This window comes from Drosophila innubila, assembly GCF_004354385.1.
Source record: "Drosophila innubila isolate TH190305 chromosome 3R unlocalized genomic scaffold, UK_Dinn_1.0 2_E_3R, whole genome shotgun sequence".
In the NCBI taxonomy this organism is placed as follows: domain Eukaryota; kingdom Metazoa; phylum Arthropoda; class Insecta; order Diptera; family Drosophilidae; genus Drosophila; species Drosophila innubila.
Window position 1 is genome coordinate 28,284,304 of NW_022995380.1, and position 17,836 is coordinate 28,302,139.

At 36.2% G+C, this 17,836-nt stretch overlaps 3 protein-coding genes and 1 long non-coding RNA gene across 12 annotated transcripts; 1 reads left to right on the forward strand and 3 right to left on the reverse strand.

Annotated features, from left to right (window-relative positions):
• Positions 1-135: 135 nt before the first annotated feature.
• LOC117790082 (C-terminal-binding protein) lies at positions 136-6,374 on the reverse strand. 9 transcript variants are annotated; one of them, XM_034629358.1, is made up of 7 exons: positions 6,030-6,374; positions 5,638-5,943; positions 5,310-5,570; positions 5,113-5,244; positions 4,770-4,992; positions 1,323-1,594; positions 136-958 (listed from the first exon to the last, which is right to left on the reverse strand). In XM_034629358.1, exons 1-7 carry the CDS (start codon positions 6,222-6,224, stop codon positions 875-877), a joined length of 1,473 nt encoding a protein of 490 aa, XP_034485249.1. In that variant the 5' UTR covers positions 6,225-6,374; the 3' UTR covers positions 136-874. The 9 variants fall into 9 exon arrangements, with proteins under 9 accessions (XP_034485249.1, XP_034485247.1, XP_034485245.1 ...); XM_034629356.1 differs by having other exon boundaries at positions 1,338-1,618; XM_034629354.1 differs by having other exon boundaries at positions 1,323-1,618.
• Positions 6,375-6,408: 34 nt separating this feature from the next.
• On the reverse strand, positions 6,409-13,440 carry LOC117790087. The gene is made up of 2 exons (XR_004617954.1): positions 13,255-13,440; positions 6,409-6,526 (listed from the first exon to the last, which is right to left on the reverse strand). It is a non-coding gene; the product is annotated as an uncharacterized LOC117790087 (long non-coding RNA).
• A 434-nt stretch (positions 13,441-13,874) lies between these two features.
• Positions 13,875-17,818, forward strand: LOC117790083 (protein MEMO1). Its single transcript, XM_034629362.1, has 6 exons — positions 13,875-14,034; positions 16,630-16,711; positions 16,786-16,854; positions 16,924-17,036; positions 17,099-17,210; positions 17,277-17,818. Exons 1-6 carry the CDS (start codon positions 13,986-13,988, stop codon positions 17,737-17,739), a joined length of 888 nt encoding a protein of 295 aa, XP_034485253.1. The 5' UTR covers positions 13,875-13,985; the 3' UTR covers positions 17,740-17,818.
• LOC117790085 lies at positions 14,262-15,380 on the reverse strand. Its single transcript, XM_034629363.1, has 2 exons — positions 15,154-15,380; positions 14,262-15,101 (listed from the first exon to the last, which is right to left on the reverse strand). The coding sequence occupies exons 1-2, from the start codon at positions 15,225-15,227 to the stop codon at positions 14,312-14,314; spliced, it is 864 nt and encodes a 287-aa protein (XP_034485254.1). The 5' UTR covers positions 15,228-15,380; the 3' UTR covers positions 14,262-14,311.
• Positions 17,819-17,836: the final 18 nt, after the last annotated feature.

Sequence of the window (17,836 nt, forward strand, 5' to 3'; positions counted from 1 at the left end):
TGTTTCATATTCTTTTGATCTATGTAGTTTAAATATATAAAACTAAAGTTGAATCCTACTACTTTTGGAACTAATTATGGACATGGTTGTCGCTTCATGGGATCCCATAGAAATGCATATAAGACATATTTCACATACATATACACTGCGTTTGTTTGTTTTTTTTATTATGTACTTTAAACGTATCTTAAGCACTAAACTTCTCTCTTGTGTGTTGCTTTTGTATGCCATAAATCTTGTTTTTTCTCTTCTCTTTTCTTTTTTAGTTAAAATTTTCCAACATTTTGTGTTTTTTTGTTTTTGCGCTTATATGTAGGTAACATATTTTTATTTTCTCTTACACTTTGCTGCAATACAAATAAAGTCTTAAATTGTAACTGTAAAATTCTAAATAGTTACAAATTAAATTCTAAATACATACGTAGTTAATTTTGAGGCGTGTTGTGTGTGTTTTTTTCTTTTGGGGTTCTCATTAGGTTTTTTTTTTTGTTTGTTTGTTTGTTTTTAGGTTGGTAATGCAAATATGTATCGTATTTTAAATTATAACTTAGAAACTTGGAAAAATTCAAATCAAAGGCTGGGCACAGGTGCGCATGGATCTGGCACACAAGAGCCAGACAGATTGTTGTTGACAGATAAAGATACAGATACAGATGCAGATGATGTGATTGTAGATTGGCATTACAAACAAATGTAAGATCACGTGTGCATGCCGAGGGACTATGCTAAATGCACAGTATTAAATTATTATCCAGTATATGTAGATCTGCCCTTTTGACTGCCTGCTTCCTGCCTGCCTGCCTTCTGCATGGAAGTTCCATAATGTCACTGCCCGTTGTCACACCAGTTTTGCCTCCAGCAACGACGCAGCAGCCTACGGCGTCTCCGTTGACTCGACCTTCACTTCGGATTTAATGCTCGATGACAGATGATTATTAGGGTCGGGCGCACTCAGGTGCTAAAAGCAAGATGTATAAAGATTAGCATATATATATTTTCAAGAATTTTGCACACGTATAATATGTATTGTATATAGGATATATATAGATATTTTATGTATTTATATAGCATATAGCATATTGTATAATTCTGTTAGTAAACCCTAGCCTAGGCAAACAACAACTAATGACCAATATAAAAGAACAAGAACAAGTAGCAAACAACATCAACAACAACAACATAACAAGCTAGACCACACACACACACGCACACACACATACAGATGACTACAGCCACAGGTACAGGTACTAGGCATGAACGACTTGGACACACACTGCGCACACACAAAACTGGTAACAACAACACTGGTAACTTGTACCTACCGATTGGCTACTCACAATTCCAAGCGGCAATCCACCAACTTGCGGCGACAAATGTGGCACCGTTGGCAAAGCAGTGTTCGGCGGAACCGGCGACGGCAGGAGCGCGGCAGCCGCTGCCGCTGCGGCGGCCACAGCAGCAGCAGCTGCGGCCACGGAGTTAGCGCCAGCGGGCTGGGGCGGTGCCAGGGCAGAACTGCTGCTGCCGCCAAGATTTGTTGTACTGTGGGGGCCATCATGCGGTGTGGTGCTGTGTGCCCGATGATGCAGTGCGCCTGTATAATAGCCGCCATTTAATCCTGTTTTGTATTTCGATTTTTGTATTTGTATTTTAGATTTGGGTAAAGTTAAAAATATGTTGCTGTATTGCTTGTTTCCGTTTTTTTTTTTTCTTTGATTTTTTTGTTTAGGGATATTTAATGTAAGGAAGTTTCGGTTATAGAGTAGTTCTCGATTGGTGGTGGCTGCGTGTGGTCTAAGAAGTGGCTAGTGACGAATAGAAAAGAGATGCTGCTTTTTTTGAAGGCAGTCAGTTTTAAGATTTTATGATGCGATGAGTTCAGAACAGGCGTCAACGACTGTATAATTTCCAATGTCCCAGAGTGGGCTCAATCTTGTAAGTGTCACACGAATTCATGATTGTTGCGTTCCTTACAGCTAGCATATAACAGGCTATGGGCTACGAGGTATGCAATCAATTCCGCTGGTCAACGGTCATAAATTACTGACTTTCTCTATACATATATCAATATATTTACTTATTTCTTTGTATTCCTTAAATATTACGCTTGTTCTGCTCTGCACTCAATGATGTCATCATCCCAAAAACACAACAAAATATATATATAAAAAAAAAAAATAATAATAATAATAAAACTAAATTAGTTTTTTAAACAATTTTGCAACAATACGCCACACAAAAGCAACAATAGTTGGTATTCATTTAAGATTTTGTTTTATTTGTTATTCTTGTTTTGTTTAAATTTTTCTTTTTTGTTTCTGGAAAAGGTTCTGTTGGTTGACTTTGAAATTAACTTGATTTTCTTTTTTTCTTCAATTATTTTTAATTTTATTTAGCTTTCACAGTTATTAAAAATATTTTTATACATTACAAAATAACAGTATTTTATTTTTTTGTCTCTTTACTTTTATGCTTATGCTTATTTATTTCCACTTTTATCTTTTCTGTTTAACTTTATTTTGCTCATTTGTTGTTGCAGCTTGCTATATGCTCGTAGGATGTTGTGTGTGAATGTGAGTGTTGGGGTTTTTTTGTGTGTTTGTTATGTTCTTCCGTATATATAAATATATATGTGTGGGTGTGTGTATATATCTATATTTGTTTTGTGCTTGAAATTTCAAAAATTCTGTTTTCAAAACAAAAAATAAGATATAAGCAAAAAAAAACTTGAAGAATTGTTTTATTTAAGGAAAATGGTTTAAGTTTTGCTGATATTGGTCTTGAGCGAAAATTATTAAAGAATAAATGTGAAAAAATTGGCGTCAATTGCATTAATTGTTTAATAATAAACTTAAATTGCGAAAATTTTACAAAATTATACTTTGCGCCTTATTTGTTTGTTTTTATCCTTTTTTTTTTTTTTGTTATGTTTTCTGTAAATATTATTACAGTTTTTATGCTAACAATTTTTAAATGTACCGACTACTCGGTTGATCATAATATGCTGCTTTTTTGTTTGTTTTTTTTTTGCGTATTTTAATGTTTTAATTTGTTCTTATCTTCTGGTTTGTTTAACTGCCTTTATCAATAATGTTAATCTAAATGTTTTAATAGTAATTGTTTTGTTTTTGTTTGTTTTGTTTTGTTTTAATATAATTTCTGTTATATATTTTAAATGTACATAGACTATGCATTAATTTTACTTTTCTCTCTTATTTTTCTTTTTAGTATTATTATTTATAGATGTGGTTCTATTTCACGCGCCGTGTTGTTAAATCGTTTTCTCAGAATAGTTATGTGAAATTAATTATTTTGTGGTCTCAGCATGTTGCGATCTTAACGCAAGGCGAAAATAAACTTGGATGATGAGATCATTATGCAAAATAGAGCAGTGTTTTTGAGGCAACATAAATAGTGAATCGCATAATTGAAAAATATCAATGTTTACTTATTATTTTATAGCTTCAGTTTGAAGTTGATTGGCATATTTGAAAGAAAGTCAGTAATTTATTGCGCTGAATCTTTAATCGGTTCTTAAAAATAATACTTTTCGTTTTGATACTACAACTTGGAGGCTTGAAAGCTAATTGGTCTATAAACTTTGTGCTTGATTAGTAATATTATATTGTATAATACGGTATATAAATATCTGTAAGTTCAAAATTTCTCTTATGTTTTGACACTAATTTATCGACTGTGCTTATCTTGTCATGTTTATAGAATAGATAGTTAGTTATATTAAATGTGTGAGGCAGGATATCAAAACAATTAACAACAATAACAATCCATCAAATTGTTTACTTTCACCTTTTGCTGTAAATAATTATGAATTATACATATTTATGCATACATATATATACACATACATATCTATATACGCATATGTATATAAATATATCTTTATTATTATACTTTAAACAAAAAGAAATCATAGTTGTACGCTAACTACAAACGCTGACAAGTCCTGGACCAGAAATTTTGAAGTACAATCGATTTGTAAGTTCTTTTGCACTTGCTGTTGCTTTAAATCCTAATCGAACCTATTTGGAATAAACATAGTTAGAGGTTTAACAATCAGTTGTATTAGATTTTCAGTTGCTACTTGGTTTTTTTTCGTGAGACCCAACTATGAATTGTACTTATGTTTAGATCAACAATTCGCAATTCTTTTAACTCAGAGGATTGTAAGTACGAAAATATTTTAGTGGTTAAGCGTTTGCAGTTAAATAGCATACTATGCAAGACTTTGTTTTAATTTGTATAAGAGTATATGTATAATCATTCATCATTTATTTACCCAACATCGGTCGCGCTCTAAACCTCCTCATCGTCATCAAACATTCATAATTATGTTTGAAGTCGATTTTAAATAATATATATATATATATATTTATATAGCTTAAACTGTTTAGCTTATATATCAAATTTTATAGCACGCGTTCTTAAAATCTTCATTCTACGCGATTCTCTCTATATCTCTATCTCTCGCTTTATATATGTATTTATATGTATGTGTGCTTGCAAATGAATCAGAAGAAGTATAGAACTATGTATGTCGCTGCATAAATGTGTGTTAATTTGTATGTATGTGAGGGTGTGTGTGTGTGCGTGGGTGTGTGTGCATGTGTTTGTGGTGTATAAACGATATCTGATTTCAGTTACTGTTTGTGGTTTTGTTATGTTGTTTGTAACGCTCTCTCTCTCCCTGGCATCTGTTTCAGCCTCCTCCCACTACTTTTCTTGATTTGATATCATTTGTTGTAGTTTACCTTCGGGATAAACAGCCGCCGCAACGCCGCCGGCCGCAGCGGTTGGCGGCGTACGCATGAAGTACTCCTTATTAACGCAATTCCTAAGCACTTCTGGAATATTGCCGACAATCGCTCGTCGTATTTCGGTGGCTGCCATTTCACGCAGCTCCGTTGCGGATGCATCGCTGAAGAAGGCGGCGTGTGGTGTGCAAATCAGATTTGGAGCATCTTTCAGTGCGCCCTGTAAATGTTGCAAAAGAATGCATTTGTTTAGTATAAACAAACATGCCAAGCGAAGTCACGGCGTCGGATCAGATTGCGTAAAATGTTTCGTTTTACAACAATCTCTTACTTGAAATACATTGTATGGTTCGTTCTCGTGCACATCCAATGCAGCTGCTCTTATCCGACCCTGTTTCAGTGCCAACGCCAAGGTCTCGTCATCGACCAGACCGCCGCGGGCGGTGTTCACCAGAAATGCGCCAGGTCGCATCTAAAAAACAATCAATAAATAAACATAAATAAAAAATAAACAATAAATAAATTGAATGCAGTTACCTGTTTAATTGTGAATTCATTGATTAAATGATGATTGTGCTCGTTGAGCGTGCAATGCAGTGAGACGCAGTCGGACTGAAAGAGCAGATCCTGCAGGGTATAGACGCGTGTGAGGCCGAGCGATTTATCAATACCATCGGGTAGGTAGGGATCGTAGAATATAACATTGAAGCCAAATGCTTTTGCTCTCAACGCCACAGCGCTGCCAATGCGACCCAATCCAACTAATCCTAAGGTATCGCCACGAATGCGTGCGCAACCCTATAAAAAATGATGTTCAATTTGAATTCGATTATATTCAATTAACAGATAGTGATAGATTACTTACATGCGCCGCCTCGCGCACTTGCTCGGGGCCGGTAAACTTCTTGCCCTCTCGCACCATATTCGCCAGCCAATAGGTGCGCCTGTATAGGTTCAATATCAAGCACATTGTTGTGTCTGCCACCTCCTCGACACCGTAGCCGGGCACATTGCATACGGCAATACCCAATTCGCCAGCGGCTTTAACATCAATGTTGTCTGTGCCGCTGCCAATGCGCACAATGATGCGTAAAGCTTTGAATTTCTCAAGATCCTCCTTGGTCAAGATGATGGTGTGCCACATCAAGGCGCCAACTGCTTCATTCAGCACCTGCAACAACAGAAACATAATAAATGAGTTAATTTACAACATTTTTGGACTATTATATTAGATTAGATTAGATTAGATTACTATACCTTCTCGTGTATTTCGGATGTGCTCTGTGCATCGCAGAAGGCCACTGTAGCCACATCCTTTAGTATGGGCATCTCAATCGAACAGTCGCGTCCATCCAGTAGGGCCACCAATGGACGTGCCTGTAATGGACCATTGGCAAAGCTGCCCTTAACGTCAATGCGCGAACGCTTCGGCATCATTAGATTTTTATCCATATTTCTATATATTTGTTGTTTGTCTGTTGTTGTTGTATTGTTGCTGCTGTTGTTGATTGATTGTTGATTTTGCGGTTTATGGATTCTACTTATTGATTGTAGTTGCCTGTTGCTCCTTTCGTTTTTTAAAATCAGAAATTAATCTCTGTTCCTATTCTGATTGTTTGTTTTGTTTGTTGTTGGCTTGTTGCGTGTTGCAGTTACTTGAATTTCAATCAACGGAAACAAAACCTTTTTCAAGACGACAATTCACACATTGCAATCATTTTTGGCGCTTCATATTGACAACGAGAAAGAGAATCCTGCAAATAACACAAAAATAAAACAAGAGAGAAGACATATGTTAAAAATAATGCATAATATATGAACGCAGACAGAGTCATATTAATACAACTTGCAAATTAAATGGAAAACATGAAATTCGATGTCAAAGCACAAAAAAAAGAAAGAACAAAAAACAACAAATCGCTTACGAATCACTAACAAATCGCGCCAATGTCAGCACAAAATTCACCGATGACAAGTTTCATTTGGATTTCGCAATCATCAGCGATAAAGATACATTTTGATTGCACTTGGCTTCCCCGCGCTCTCTTCCCCGTTTCTCTGCTCCACACCAATCACAGTCACACTCACAGATTGCGCAGCTGGGCCGCCATGGAACGGAGAGAGGAGGCAGATGGGCGGGGATTGCGACAACATGGAAATTTAACGCTTCTGCCTGGATCAGTATGAGTGTGTGCCTAATGTGTGTGTCTAATGTATGTGTGTTTGTGTGTGGCATTCTGTCGGTATATGAAAGACATTTGTTGTTACTATTGTCACATTAACAACAACATCATGCCCCCTCATTCCACGCGTTCCAATGGCTCTTATCAAAATCGTTCATTCGTTCGTTTGAGTTGATTAGATGGACAGTAAGACACAGTAACAAGCAAAAGCAGCAATAGTAACTCACGTATTGCTGTACTATGTCTAATTTTGGATTAGTTAACGTGTTCCTTACGTATCTTATCAAGTGCCAAGAACAAAATATATACAGAACAGAGCACCTCCAAGTGATAAGACTACACTGATTACTGAAAATGTGGAACAAACCTATAGAGCTACAGAAAATCTGTATTTTGATTTATTAATAAAATGCATTCTATATAAATATAAAACTGTCAAAAGAGATGTAAAAATACAAAATTGTATTTAGTAAACAAGATTTGGCTGAGACTGAGACAATTGTGTGAAATAAACACAACACAGTGATAAGAAGACATCATGTGAATCTACAACTACAATAAGTATATATAGCCACATCACTTGTTTGCCACGTATAAAGCGACAATTAAAAACAACTGAACTGAAAACTAAACTGACTACTACAATACAAAAATAATTATAATCATAATCATATTAATAGCAATGCCAAAATGTAGAAAAAGAGAAAATAGACGTGCACAGATGCTCAGATAATGACAACAAATGTGGCCAAAGCACAACAAAAATATGCGACGCAATTATGACATATACACGCCACCTTCCCTCCCTCCTCCCTCCTCTCCGACTCCCTCCTACCCGCCTAGTGATTGTTCATTCAGCGCTACGCTTTGTTTATTTTTAAAACAATTTTCAAATGCATGAGACATTTGTGATTATTCTTGATATTGCGTTTGTTTTTGCTTGATAAATTATATTTAAAGCAGCCGCAAATCGATTGCTAAAACAAACTAATAGAGATACATTTGTGAGAACTCAGCTTTAAGAGACCCTGTTTTAAATCCAAAGAATTTAATAAAAACGGTACCACAAACAAACTCTGAATATTTTTGTAAGAATAACAAAAAAAAATAAACCAAAATAATACAGTAAACATTCTATACAAGCAACTCACATAAACATATTTTTAAAAAAAAGTACGAATATAATTAGGACATTGAAATAGGAAAAACATTCAGAGTAGACGATTTTGAATTTGCTTTAAACCATAATACCCGCTTTGCACATTTTGAATGAATACAGGGCATAATAAATAACAACATTTTACAGAAGCGGTGTGGCAACAGTTTTCCAGTGAAAGGAAGCTGCCACAGACGAAGCACATAGTTGAAAGCGCGCCAAAAACCAGTTCTGCAACCGATCCAAGGCAGCGGGGCAACAACTTGAGTTTAGTTTAGTTGAGTTGAGTTTATCCACAGGATGTGGCAACGTGTTCACGCGCCCACGCAGTTGAGAAAGTTGGTTAAAAACCTGTTGATGACTTTACAGTCAAATGTATATATACACATATATAGATAGTTGGTATTTAAATATACATTTCAAAATATCCACACACACACACATTAGAACCCAGTAAATCACATACAATTATATATAAATCACAACTAGCGCCACAGATGAGTGTACAGTAAATCTTGTGCGCGTATCTAACAGATACATTTCACTGCTTGACTTCTTTTGTTGTTGTTCTTGTTGTTGCTACCTGAGCACCAGCGACTGCTGCCGGCTATCAAACAGCAGCAAAAGTTAAACTAAGAACACACACACACACACAAACACACAAAACGATTGTGATGGCGAATGGCAGCACTCGTGTTGTATCTTTGTATCTTGTATCTTGCCAAGTCAAGCCAAGCCGAGCCGAGTTGGGCCAAGCCAGAAAACCGGTTTATCAACCCGACGACGACGCACGATAACAGCGCCAGCAGTAGACAGCAAAAGTACAAATTTAATGTATACACATATACATATTTATTTATGAGTGTGTTTGTATGTATGTATGCATGTAGTTTTATTTCTTTTTGCCACAATTTCTCAGGCAGGAAAAACTCATGTTGGCTTAAATTGTTTGTTGGCTTAATGCCACAATAACGAAAACGAAGCATTGGCTCGAGCCGACAAGTCACCACGGTGTGTGTGTGTGTATGTGTGTGTGCGCGAGTGAAACACGTTTAAATATACTACATATATATCTACAAGTCATGCGCATTTGAACACTCCACACACACACATACATACACACAACAGATATACATATGTATGTATTTCGATTGGATTTTGTTTGTGTGAGTCTTGGGGCAGGCAAAAAGTTTTAAAGCGCTGATGCTGATGACGCCATTGCAGTAGTCAACAGTCAAACGCAGAGAAAGAGAAAGGGGAGAGACACAACGAGAGCGAAATAGCGAAAGAGAGAGAGAGAGAGAGCAGCTCGTCATAAAAGTACTTTCCGCTTGAGTTGGGGGTCATGTGGGAGCTGCAAATCAGACGTATAAATTATTCGAGCACACTGTACCATTAAAAAGATGCCAAATAACATATAAGTAGCATAGCATAGCACTAAAAAAATACCAAATATGTCAGGTTATTAACATCTGTTAAAATTGCACACTTTGTGTAACTTAACAATACTTTCCATAGTTAGGGGTCTGGGTCTTTTTTCAGAACAAAAAATATCGTTGTCAGGTCTAGTAATTTTACATAAACTCAACGATACTACGTTCTTTAAATACCCTATAGGTTTTTTTAAATAGCACTAATAATACTGAAGAAATCAATTTTTTAATTTTTAATAAATCACAGTGCTGCTGCAACCAAGCAACTAATTCATAAAAATTTATTAAGTTACATTTTCTATTATTCATTTAATCATGCAGCTGATTCGCTTTTAGTGAGTAGGCAATCAGATTGCCTTTAACAAGTGCGTACTGTACTCAAGTAATGTGACTGCATATTTTTTTTGTTTCTTTTTTTTATTTTTTTTTTTTAATGATCTCTCTCAGCTTGTTTTGACTTTAAATTAACGGATTCGAAACTCGGTGACGTTGAATTTGGCGCGCTTTTTTCTTACATCTTCGTCTGCATTTAAAGCTTTTGATTATGATTTTGTTATATTTAATATTTTAGCATTTTTGCATTAGTTTGCTTTATTTTGTTAAGACTATTTGAGCGATGTGTGTAGAAACTGTAATATGTGCTTGTGTTTGTTGAATGACGCAAATCGAAATAAAAAAAAATACAAATAATAATAAAAGAAATTGCAAGCATTGCAAGTCACTCAGTCAGGGCAACAACGACAACAGCAGCAACACTTTATATTGGCTCGCACGCTTTTGCTTGTTTCGTTGCCAGCTGCTAAATTGTTGTTGTCGTTGTTGTTGTTGTTGCGAATAAACATTTGGCACAACAATCAAATTGTGTATGGGGTTGATTTATCTGTTTTTATTTAGACCAGAAGCGCGTCAGTAAATTGGCCCACAGATCGATGTACTATATATAATGGCAGCAAAGCAGCCAGCAAGGCAACAGATTCAACTTTTCCTCAATATATGTACACAGCAAGTATTTCTAGATACTCTTCTTATATGTATGCATTTACATTTAAATTGCTTTCATAAGAATTTAAATTTAAACCACGAGCGTCTATTTTAGTTTGGCTTTTGTTTTCGGTTTGAAAGTGTGAAATTCTTGTCGCAGGTGTGCATTTGTTTTTCTTTTTCTTTTACTATTTCTATATTCTTTCAAGCATTGGCAGCTGGCAACAAACAAAAGGTAAATACGACAAACACAAAATGATAAGCACGCAAGAAGAGATGTTGCAAAAGAGAGAGAGAGAGAGAGTGCATGCACATTGATAGCAGATAGCAGATATATACAGCTCACAAAGATACTGCATAACAATACTAACGATTGTATATATGTCTGTATAATAAACAATACTTGCTTATTTTTGTGTGTGTGTGTGTGTGTGCAAAGGAAAATTTTCAAGTGAAATTTTCATGTTTAACCTAATATACAATATAAAAGCAATGTAGCTAATTCGACTTTGACTTGTATATCGCTTGTCCAATTCGCATTATCTCTATCAAGAAATAGGTATATAATATATTTAGTCAAATGATTGTTTTGACACAATAAAAATAAACATTCACACATACTATATATATATTTTTAAGTATTTAGTATTTAGATTACCAAAATGTGAATCTATTTCTTGGTCAAAATAATAACTTGACTAGCTGTGTATATTTTTATGGATGTACATATCGTGATAGACGAGAAAGTAAAAAGAAAAATCTATAACAATGCAAATATGCGAAATAGACACAAACAGTGCGGGGACTGGGGGTGGAGGTGGAGCCAACACAAAAAAATATGATTACACAGCGCAGACAGACAGACGAGCACAAGTGTGCATGTGAATGTGTATGTGAATGTGTGTGTGTGTGTCTCTGCTATAATGGATACAGCAGAAGGGGCGCCAGAGCAAACGAGCGACAGAAAACATGACAACAAGCGCAAAAAAAATAAAACAACAACAACAAAAAGGAAATGTTGTAATAAAACTAGAAACAAGCGCCAATTCCATTGGACTGCAAGGGTAAGGTTAGCGGGGGGAGTGAGAGAGAGAGAAAAAGAGAGAGAGAACAGCAAGGGGCTTTTTGTCGTCTGTGTGTGTGTGTGTAAGTAAAATATTTATGGACATTGACAGCGGCAACTTTTTATAAACTCTTTTTTTACGTGTGCGCATTTGTATTTATTTATTTATATATGCATAAATTGCACAGCTACCATATAAATACATACAGACAAACATACATACCAACGGGACTGCCTTCCCCCTCCCCCAACTCTTTCTCCACTCTTCTGCCCTAAAAATAATTGAAGCTCGGACTGTGCACAAGTTTTTCAATCAATATGCAGGCGGTCGGCAGTGCAGGCCACTGGGCAAGTAAAAGGAAGCGGGCATGCGTCTATTTATAGGACGGAACGACGAGCTGCTCGACCAGACCAGACCAGACCATGCGAAAGGGGAACAGAAAAACATCAACTAACTTTAATGAGCACTCGTTTTACCGAGGGCAGCTTAAAGGCCGCTTAAAGCCATTGAGTTGAAGACATCTTCTCACCCATTCAATTTCGGCAAACTTTCAAGTACGGAAATTTACACAAGCCAGTGATAAAAGTAACTTCAAACAGTAACGGTACACTTTCACCCTTTAAAGGACTCGAACAGCAACAACAACAACAGCAAGAGAAATGTTGTTGAAATATGTCATTCGCTTGCTGCAAAGCAGCAGACAGAGAGAGCGAGAGAGAGGCCGTTTCAGCTCGGCTTTCTCTCTCACTCGTTTGCCTGCTGCTTCACTCACTCACAAAATGTGGCGGCGGCAAAATAACAACGATGAGACACAGAGCAGAAGTAGCGGCAGCACGTTGCAGTAGTATGAGGGGGAGAGGGAGGGGGAGGGGCGAATTTAAGAGGCACAGGGGCGTTGCGCAGTGAACCTTGCGTGTATATTGTCACTCGGCAGAAAGCAAAAAACCAAAAAAAAAAAAAAGAGGCACACATAACCATTGAAGAAATGATAGCATTATGTATGTGTTTGTGTACGCGTAGTATGGGAAATAAAATTATTGCACAATATTATTTATGTTTTGCGTTTTGGCAACAACAAATTGCTATCACTCACTCTCGCACCCCCGCATACACACACTCAACACACACGCACACAAACACACGCATATACATATACATAAGCGCATGTAAATCGGCTTTAAAATTCATACGAAATTCTGCACGTTTAAATTTTTTTCTTGTACACGTTTATCGCGCACGCACATACACATGAGCATACACATACACATACTGGTTGGTCGAAAACAAAAAGAAGAAGATGAAATACTTTTATTGAGATTAAAGATACGAAAAACCTTAAAAACCCGCACACATAATGTGTATAAATACAACTGATTTTGTTATTATATTACTGCAATAGCAGTGCACTAGTTAATTTTTTCATTTTCTCTATGTATATTTTCTTTTCGTTTTTCTTCTTTGTATTAGCGGCGACGACGACGGCAGCGGTGGCGGCCACAGCACTCGCGTTTTTGCGATTTTATAATTGCACTTATTCACGTGCTAAATACATTGCCACACGCACAATTTATAGTTAAACACTAGCCGGATAGCTTTGCGCTTAATTTGCATGCATTTTTCTTAAATTTTGTGTACTTTTTATATATTTTTCAACAATTTTTTTACCAGCAACGCGTCCAAATTCCACTTTCGACTCGCAGCTTTCAAAATGGCGGAATACGAATACGGCAATTTTTAGTTTTAGTACAGCAATGACGCGATGCTACTCAGTGCCGCGATGCTACTCATTTGCCGCGTATTACTAATAAATCATGAATTTGCATATGAGCACGGCAAATAACTTTTAATAACACACACCTGACAATATTACGTACTCTATTATGTTTTATATATTTCGAATTGCACTATTAACTATAAAATTTTTCTTTTCATCCACTTGCACACAAAATATTCTCTTGTATGCTTCTTCTTTGCATGCAAGTAACCATTACCGTGTTTACGTAGCCACAAAAATTACCAATACTAAATTTTAACAATACTAAATATACACATTTTTAATTAACATTGATAATAATTAGACGCGTACATGTATACGATTTATTTCTTTTAGTTTTTATTAATTTTACTTAATTAAGTAAATGCCGAACAACAAACGCGCAACACTCGATGCGACTTGCGCTGGGGTTGGACGATACTAAACGGGTATCGATAACGATAAGTATTCAAATACGTACTTGGACTCGATTCTTAAGAATGCACATAGCAATTGTATTTGTATTCGTCACTTTTGCATAAAAAGAAGAGCCACAAAGAAGAAGTGCGGGCGTGGAAATAAGTTTGTCTTATCTTTAATCATTTCTAAAAGCTATTTTATTGCACCTAGCAACAGAATCAACATGTCGACCAGGAGAGCATCGCACGCAGGAAGCTGGTATACAGATTCAGGTAACATCATTTTTAATATTGATGTCTTTGACCTTTGTTTGTGTGCATAAGTCAATATGAAAGCGAGAAAGGGATAAATCACGAAGATGATGCACTAATTTCTATTTTAGATACATATACATACATGTATATTCCATTTGGTCTAAAATTTAAAATTTGAATAATTACTTAACGCTTTGCTCATTTAACTGGCGACAAATTAACCATAATTAAAGTAAATGGACATATTGTGTAAATGAGTCGGAGAAATAAATATATTTAAGTTGAATAAAAATGATTAAAAATTTGTTTTTGGCTTGTCGCCAACAGAATTGCGAATCTCATGCATCCGATTGTATGCGATCTCAGTGGCCCAACAAAGACGCTTCTCCAGCTCGCTGCTGCTTTTGCGCTGTTGCTTCAGTGCATCCAAACCGTGTTCCAGTTGCGCGCACGCTTTGAAGAAGCTGCTTAATTCGGGGATGTCACCAAATTCGCCCGGATGTCGACGAAAATTTTCACTAACATCTTTGGTTATTTTACCCAAATGATTCTGTAAATAACTGGACTCAAACGATTTCTTTAACTGCATTGTTGTGATCTTGTCCAGGTCATTGTTGTTGTTTAAATGTAAGTCACGTATGCGTGTCTTAAGACAGCTAAAGTTTATGGACTCGAGCTTTTGTCCAATGTCTTGGAACAGTTTATAGCTTTGTCCCAATTCCATTTGCATTTTCTGTAAATCTTCATCCATGGTCTTTGCACTTTGTGATTCCATGAAATCCATTGCCAAGCTGCGCTCCAAGCTGGATAGCCGTGAAGATAACAATGATGCTGCTGAAGCTACACTGGATGAGGACATCCCCTCATTGGATTGCTTTTGGCCAATGTCAAATCGTTGATGCGATGGCTTCATGGTAATCGATTTTCCGCCAACCGCCTGGCGAAATGATTGTGGACGATGAAATGGTCCAGAGTGTTTGGCAGTCTTTGTTTGTTTTGAACGATTCTTGGTCTCCAAGCTGGGCAATGGAGTTGGCTTCATAATCATCTCATATGAAATCTTACGCTCCGGATCGTTACTGGCACTGAGCAGAAAGAATATATCTAAAATGCACTTCCTTTAAGTATAGTACTTACTTTTCGGCCAGAATCGCAGTCAGTTCATTGCGAATCCGACTTAATAATTGATCGCTTTGTTGCTCTTTGTCCATATTTTTGAAAATCAACTGAAATTTAATATCAATCGAATATAATAAATAGATTTTTGTGGATATCCTTGGTGCAGTTTCGTTAAGACTGAAATATAAGATATCTTTGGAATAAAATTTGTTTATCTGTTGCTAGACAACAGTATGCCAACTATGTTCCGCTTTCAATCTGCTTAGTGCTCAATATTTGTGTATACTTGTAAACAATAAACCGTGAATAACACCGAAACCGTTAACTGAAACTAACCGTTTAATTTAAAGTACCGGAACCGAATGAAAATAATCTGTCAAGAACCGAATACCGAAACGTTTGTACCGGTACGATTGTGGTAAAGTTGCTAGCTCAAGGAGTTGACCAACTTCCAACTGTCATAACTTGATCAAAACTGAATAGATTTTCAAACGGAATGTCATTTTGATCATGATTTGGCCTCTAAATTCATTCTGTATTAAATTTTTGTTCATTTTGAAAATTTAACTATTTTCGACCAAAATTCGATTTCGATGCTAAGGGTCCCCCCTGTGAAATTTCGAAAATTCAAAATTTTAAATCTCAAGTTTTCAATTTTAATCAACTCCTTATATAGTAATTAGTATAAAACAACACTTTAAACTTGATTCTGAGACCTTTCATTTTTTTGTAAAAAATCATGTGAAATTGATGAAAAATTTTGACTTGTAAAGTGGCTAAATCCGCAGTCTGACCAACTTCAAACTGTCATAATTTGATAAAAACTGAACCGATTTTCAAGTGGAATGTCATTAAAATTGATTAAAATCAATTTTTGGCATTTTAATTCATTCTGCACTTAAGTTTCATTCAATTCTAAAAAAAAAAATATTTTTCACTAGATTTTACTAGATATTGAATTCAATGCTAAGGGTCCCCCCCTTTGAAATTTCGAAAATTCAAAATTTTAAATCTCAAGTTTTCAATTTTAATCAACTCCTTATATAGTAATTAGTATAAAACAACACTTTAACCTTGATTCTGAGACCTTTCATTTTTTTTTGTAAAAAATCATGTGAAATTGATCAAAAATTTTGACTTGTAAAGTGGCAAAATCCGCAGTCCGCAGATAAAAACTGAACCGATTTTCAAGTGGAATGTCATTTTAATCACTATTTGGCCTCTTAATACATTCTGCATTCAAATATTTCAAACACACAAGTTCACAAACATTCGAAAAAATAGGAACAAGGCAACTTTTTTTTTATTTAGTTTAATCTTTTGGATATGGCCATATAATCAAGCATCTGAATACTTTGCATCAGATTTGTGACTTAAAGCATTACCAATAATTTTTTATTATTATTCAAAATATAAACGAGTTTGTATAGCACACGAAATGTACCCCTAATTAATGTTGTTTTATTCTTTGCATTTTTGCACAATTGTTTTCAGGCTCGGATCTCTCCAGGCAATTGGATCGTTGGCTGGCAGCTGCGGATCTTTCGCATGGACCGGCACGTGCTATTATTGCGCCGTAAGTGCTTAAACTTAAATTACTGTAATTGCTAGTTATATTATATAATGTGATGATATTGACTATCAATTTAGGCATGCAGGATATGCGTATTGTGGTGCGTGTGGTGCATTTGCGTATCGCCAAGTGAGCCCAGTTGTTGTGTAAGAATGAATATACATATGCAACATCGTGAACAGCTGAGCTGATGTCCCCTTTCTTGATTTCTGCAGTAAACGCATTTTCATATTGGGTCCATCGCATCACGTCCGGCTTCGTGGATGTGCGCTTTCCGTGGCGAAAAAGTGTAAGACGCCGTTGTATGATCTCAAGATTGATACCGAAGGTGTGTATGCCATCCTAAATGTTATAAACTTGCCAATTTTATTTAACATTCAACAATTGCAGTCAATGCGGAACTGGAAAAGACGGGTCAATTCTCTTGGATGGACATGAAGACGGACGAGGATGAGCACTCCATTGAAATGCATTTGCCTTATATAGCTAAAGTAATGGAGGAGTAAGTACATGATCTTTTCACACTGTCCCATATTTTTTATTGATGTATTTTTGTTTTCTACAACAGCTTTAGAGACCAATTTACCATAGTGCCTATATTGGTGGGTTCTCTGAATCCTGATCAGGAGGCACAGTATGGCAGCCTTTTGGCCCCATATTTTATGGATCCAACCAATCTATTTGTGATATCTTCCGATTTTTGCCATTGGGGCCAACGTTTTAGTTACACATATTATGACCGCTCCTGCGGTCCCATTCACAAATGCATCGAGCAGCTGGACAAGCAGGGCATGGATATCATTGAGACGCTGAGTCCTGCCGCATTTACAGAGTACTTGCGCAAATATAATAATACAATATGCGGTCGTCATCCCATTGGAGTCATGCTAGGGGCTGTCAAAGCCCTGCAGGTTCAGGGCTTTAAGAATATGAGCTTTAAATTCCTCAAGTATGCGCAGAGCAGTCAGTGCATGGATATGGAGGATTCCAGCGTGAGCTACGCTTCCGGCTCACTCATATTTGAGAACTAAACAAAAGTATTTTTTTAACAGCTTGATTTGTTTCATTGAATTAAAGCTATAACTCCACATTAATAATAATCAAAATAAACAAAAAAAATTAGCAAAT

Coding starts and splice junctions, on each gene's coding strand:
- LOC117790085 (XM_034629363.1), bottom strand. CDS start 15,227: ATGGACAAAGAGCAACAAAGCGATCAATTATTAAGTCGGATTCGCAAT. Junction 15,102..15,153: donor ACTGCGATTCTGGCCGAAAA/GTAAGTACTATA, acceptor CTTTCTGCTCAG/TGCCAGTAACGATCCGGAGC.
- LOC117790082 (XM_034629353.1), bottom strand. CDS start 6,224: ATGGATAAAAATCTAATGATGCCGAAGCGTTCGCGCATTGACGTTAAG. Junction 5,571..5,637: donor AAGTGCGCGAGGCGGCGCAT/GTAAGTAATCTA, acceptor CATTTTTTATAG/GGTTGCGCACGCATTCGTGG. Junction 5,245..5,309: donor ATGAATTCACAATTAAACAG/GTAACTGCATTC, acceptor ATTGTTTTTTAG/ATGCGACCTGGCGCATTTCT.
- LOC117790083 (XM_034629362.1), top strand. CDS start 13,986: ATGTCGACCAGGAGAGCATCGCACGCAGGAAGCTGGTATACAGATTCA. Junction 14,035..16,629: donor AAGCTGGTATACAGATTCAG/GTAACATCATTT, acceptor AATTGTTTTCAG/GCTCGGATCTCTCCAGGCAA. Junction 17,037..17,098: donor TCTCAAGATTGATACCGAAG/GTGTGTATGCCA, acceptor CAACAATTGCAG/TCAATGCGGAACTGGAAAAG.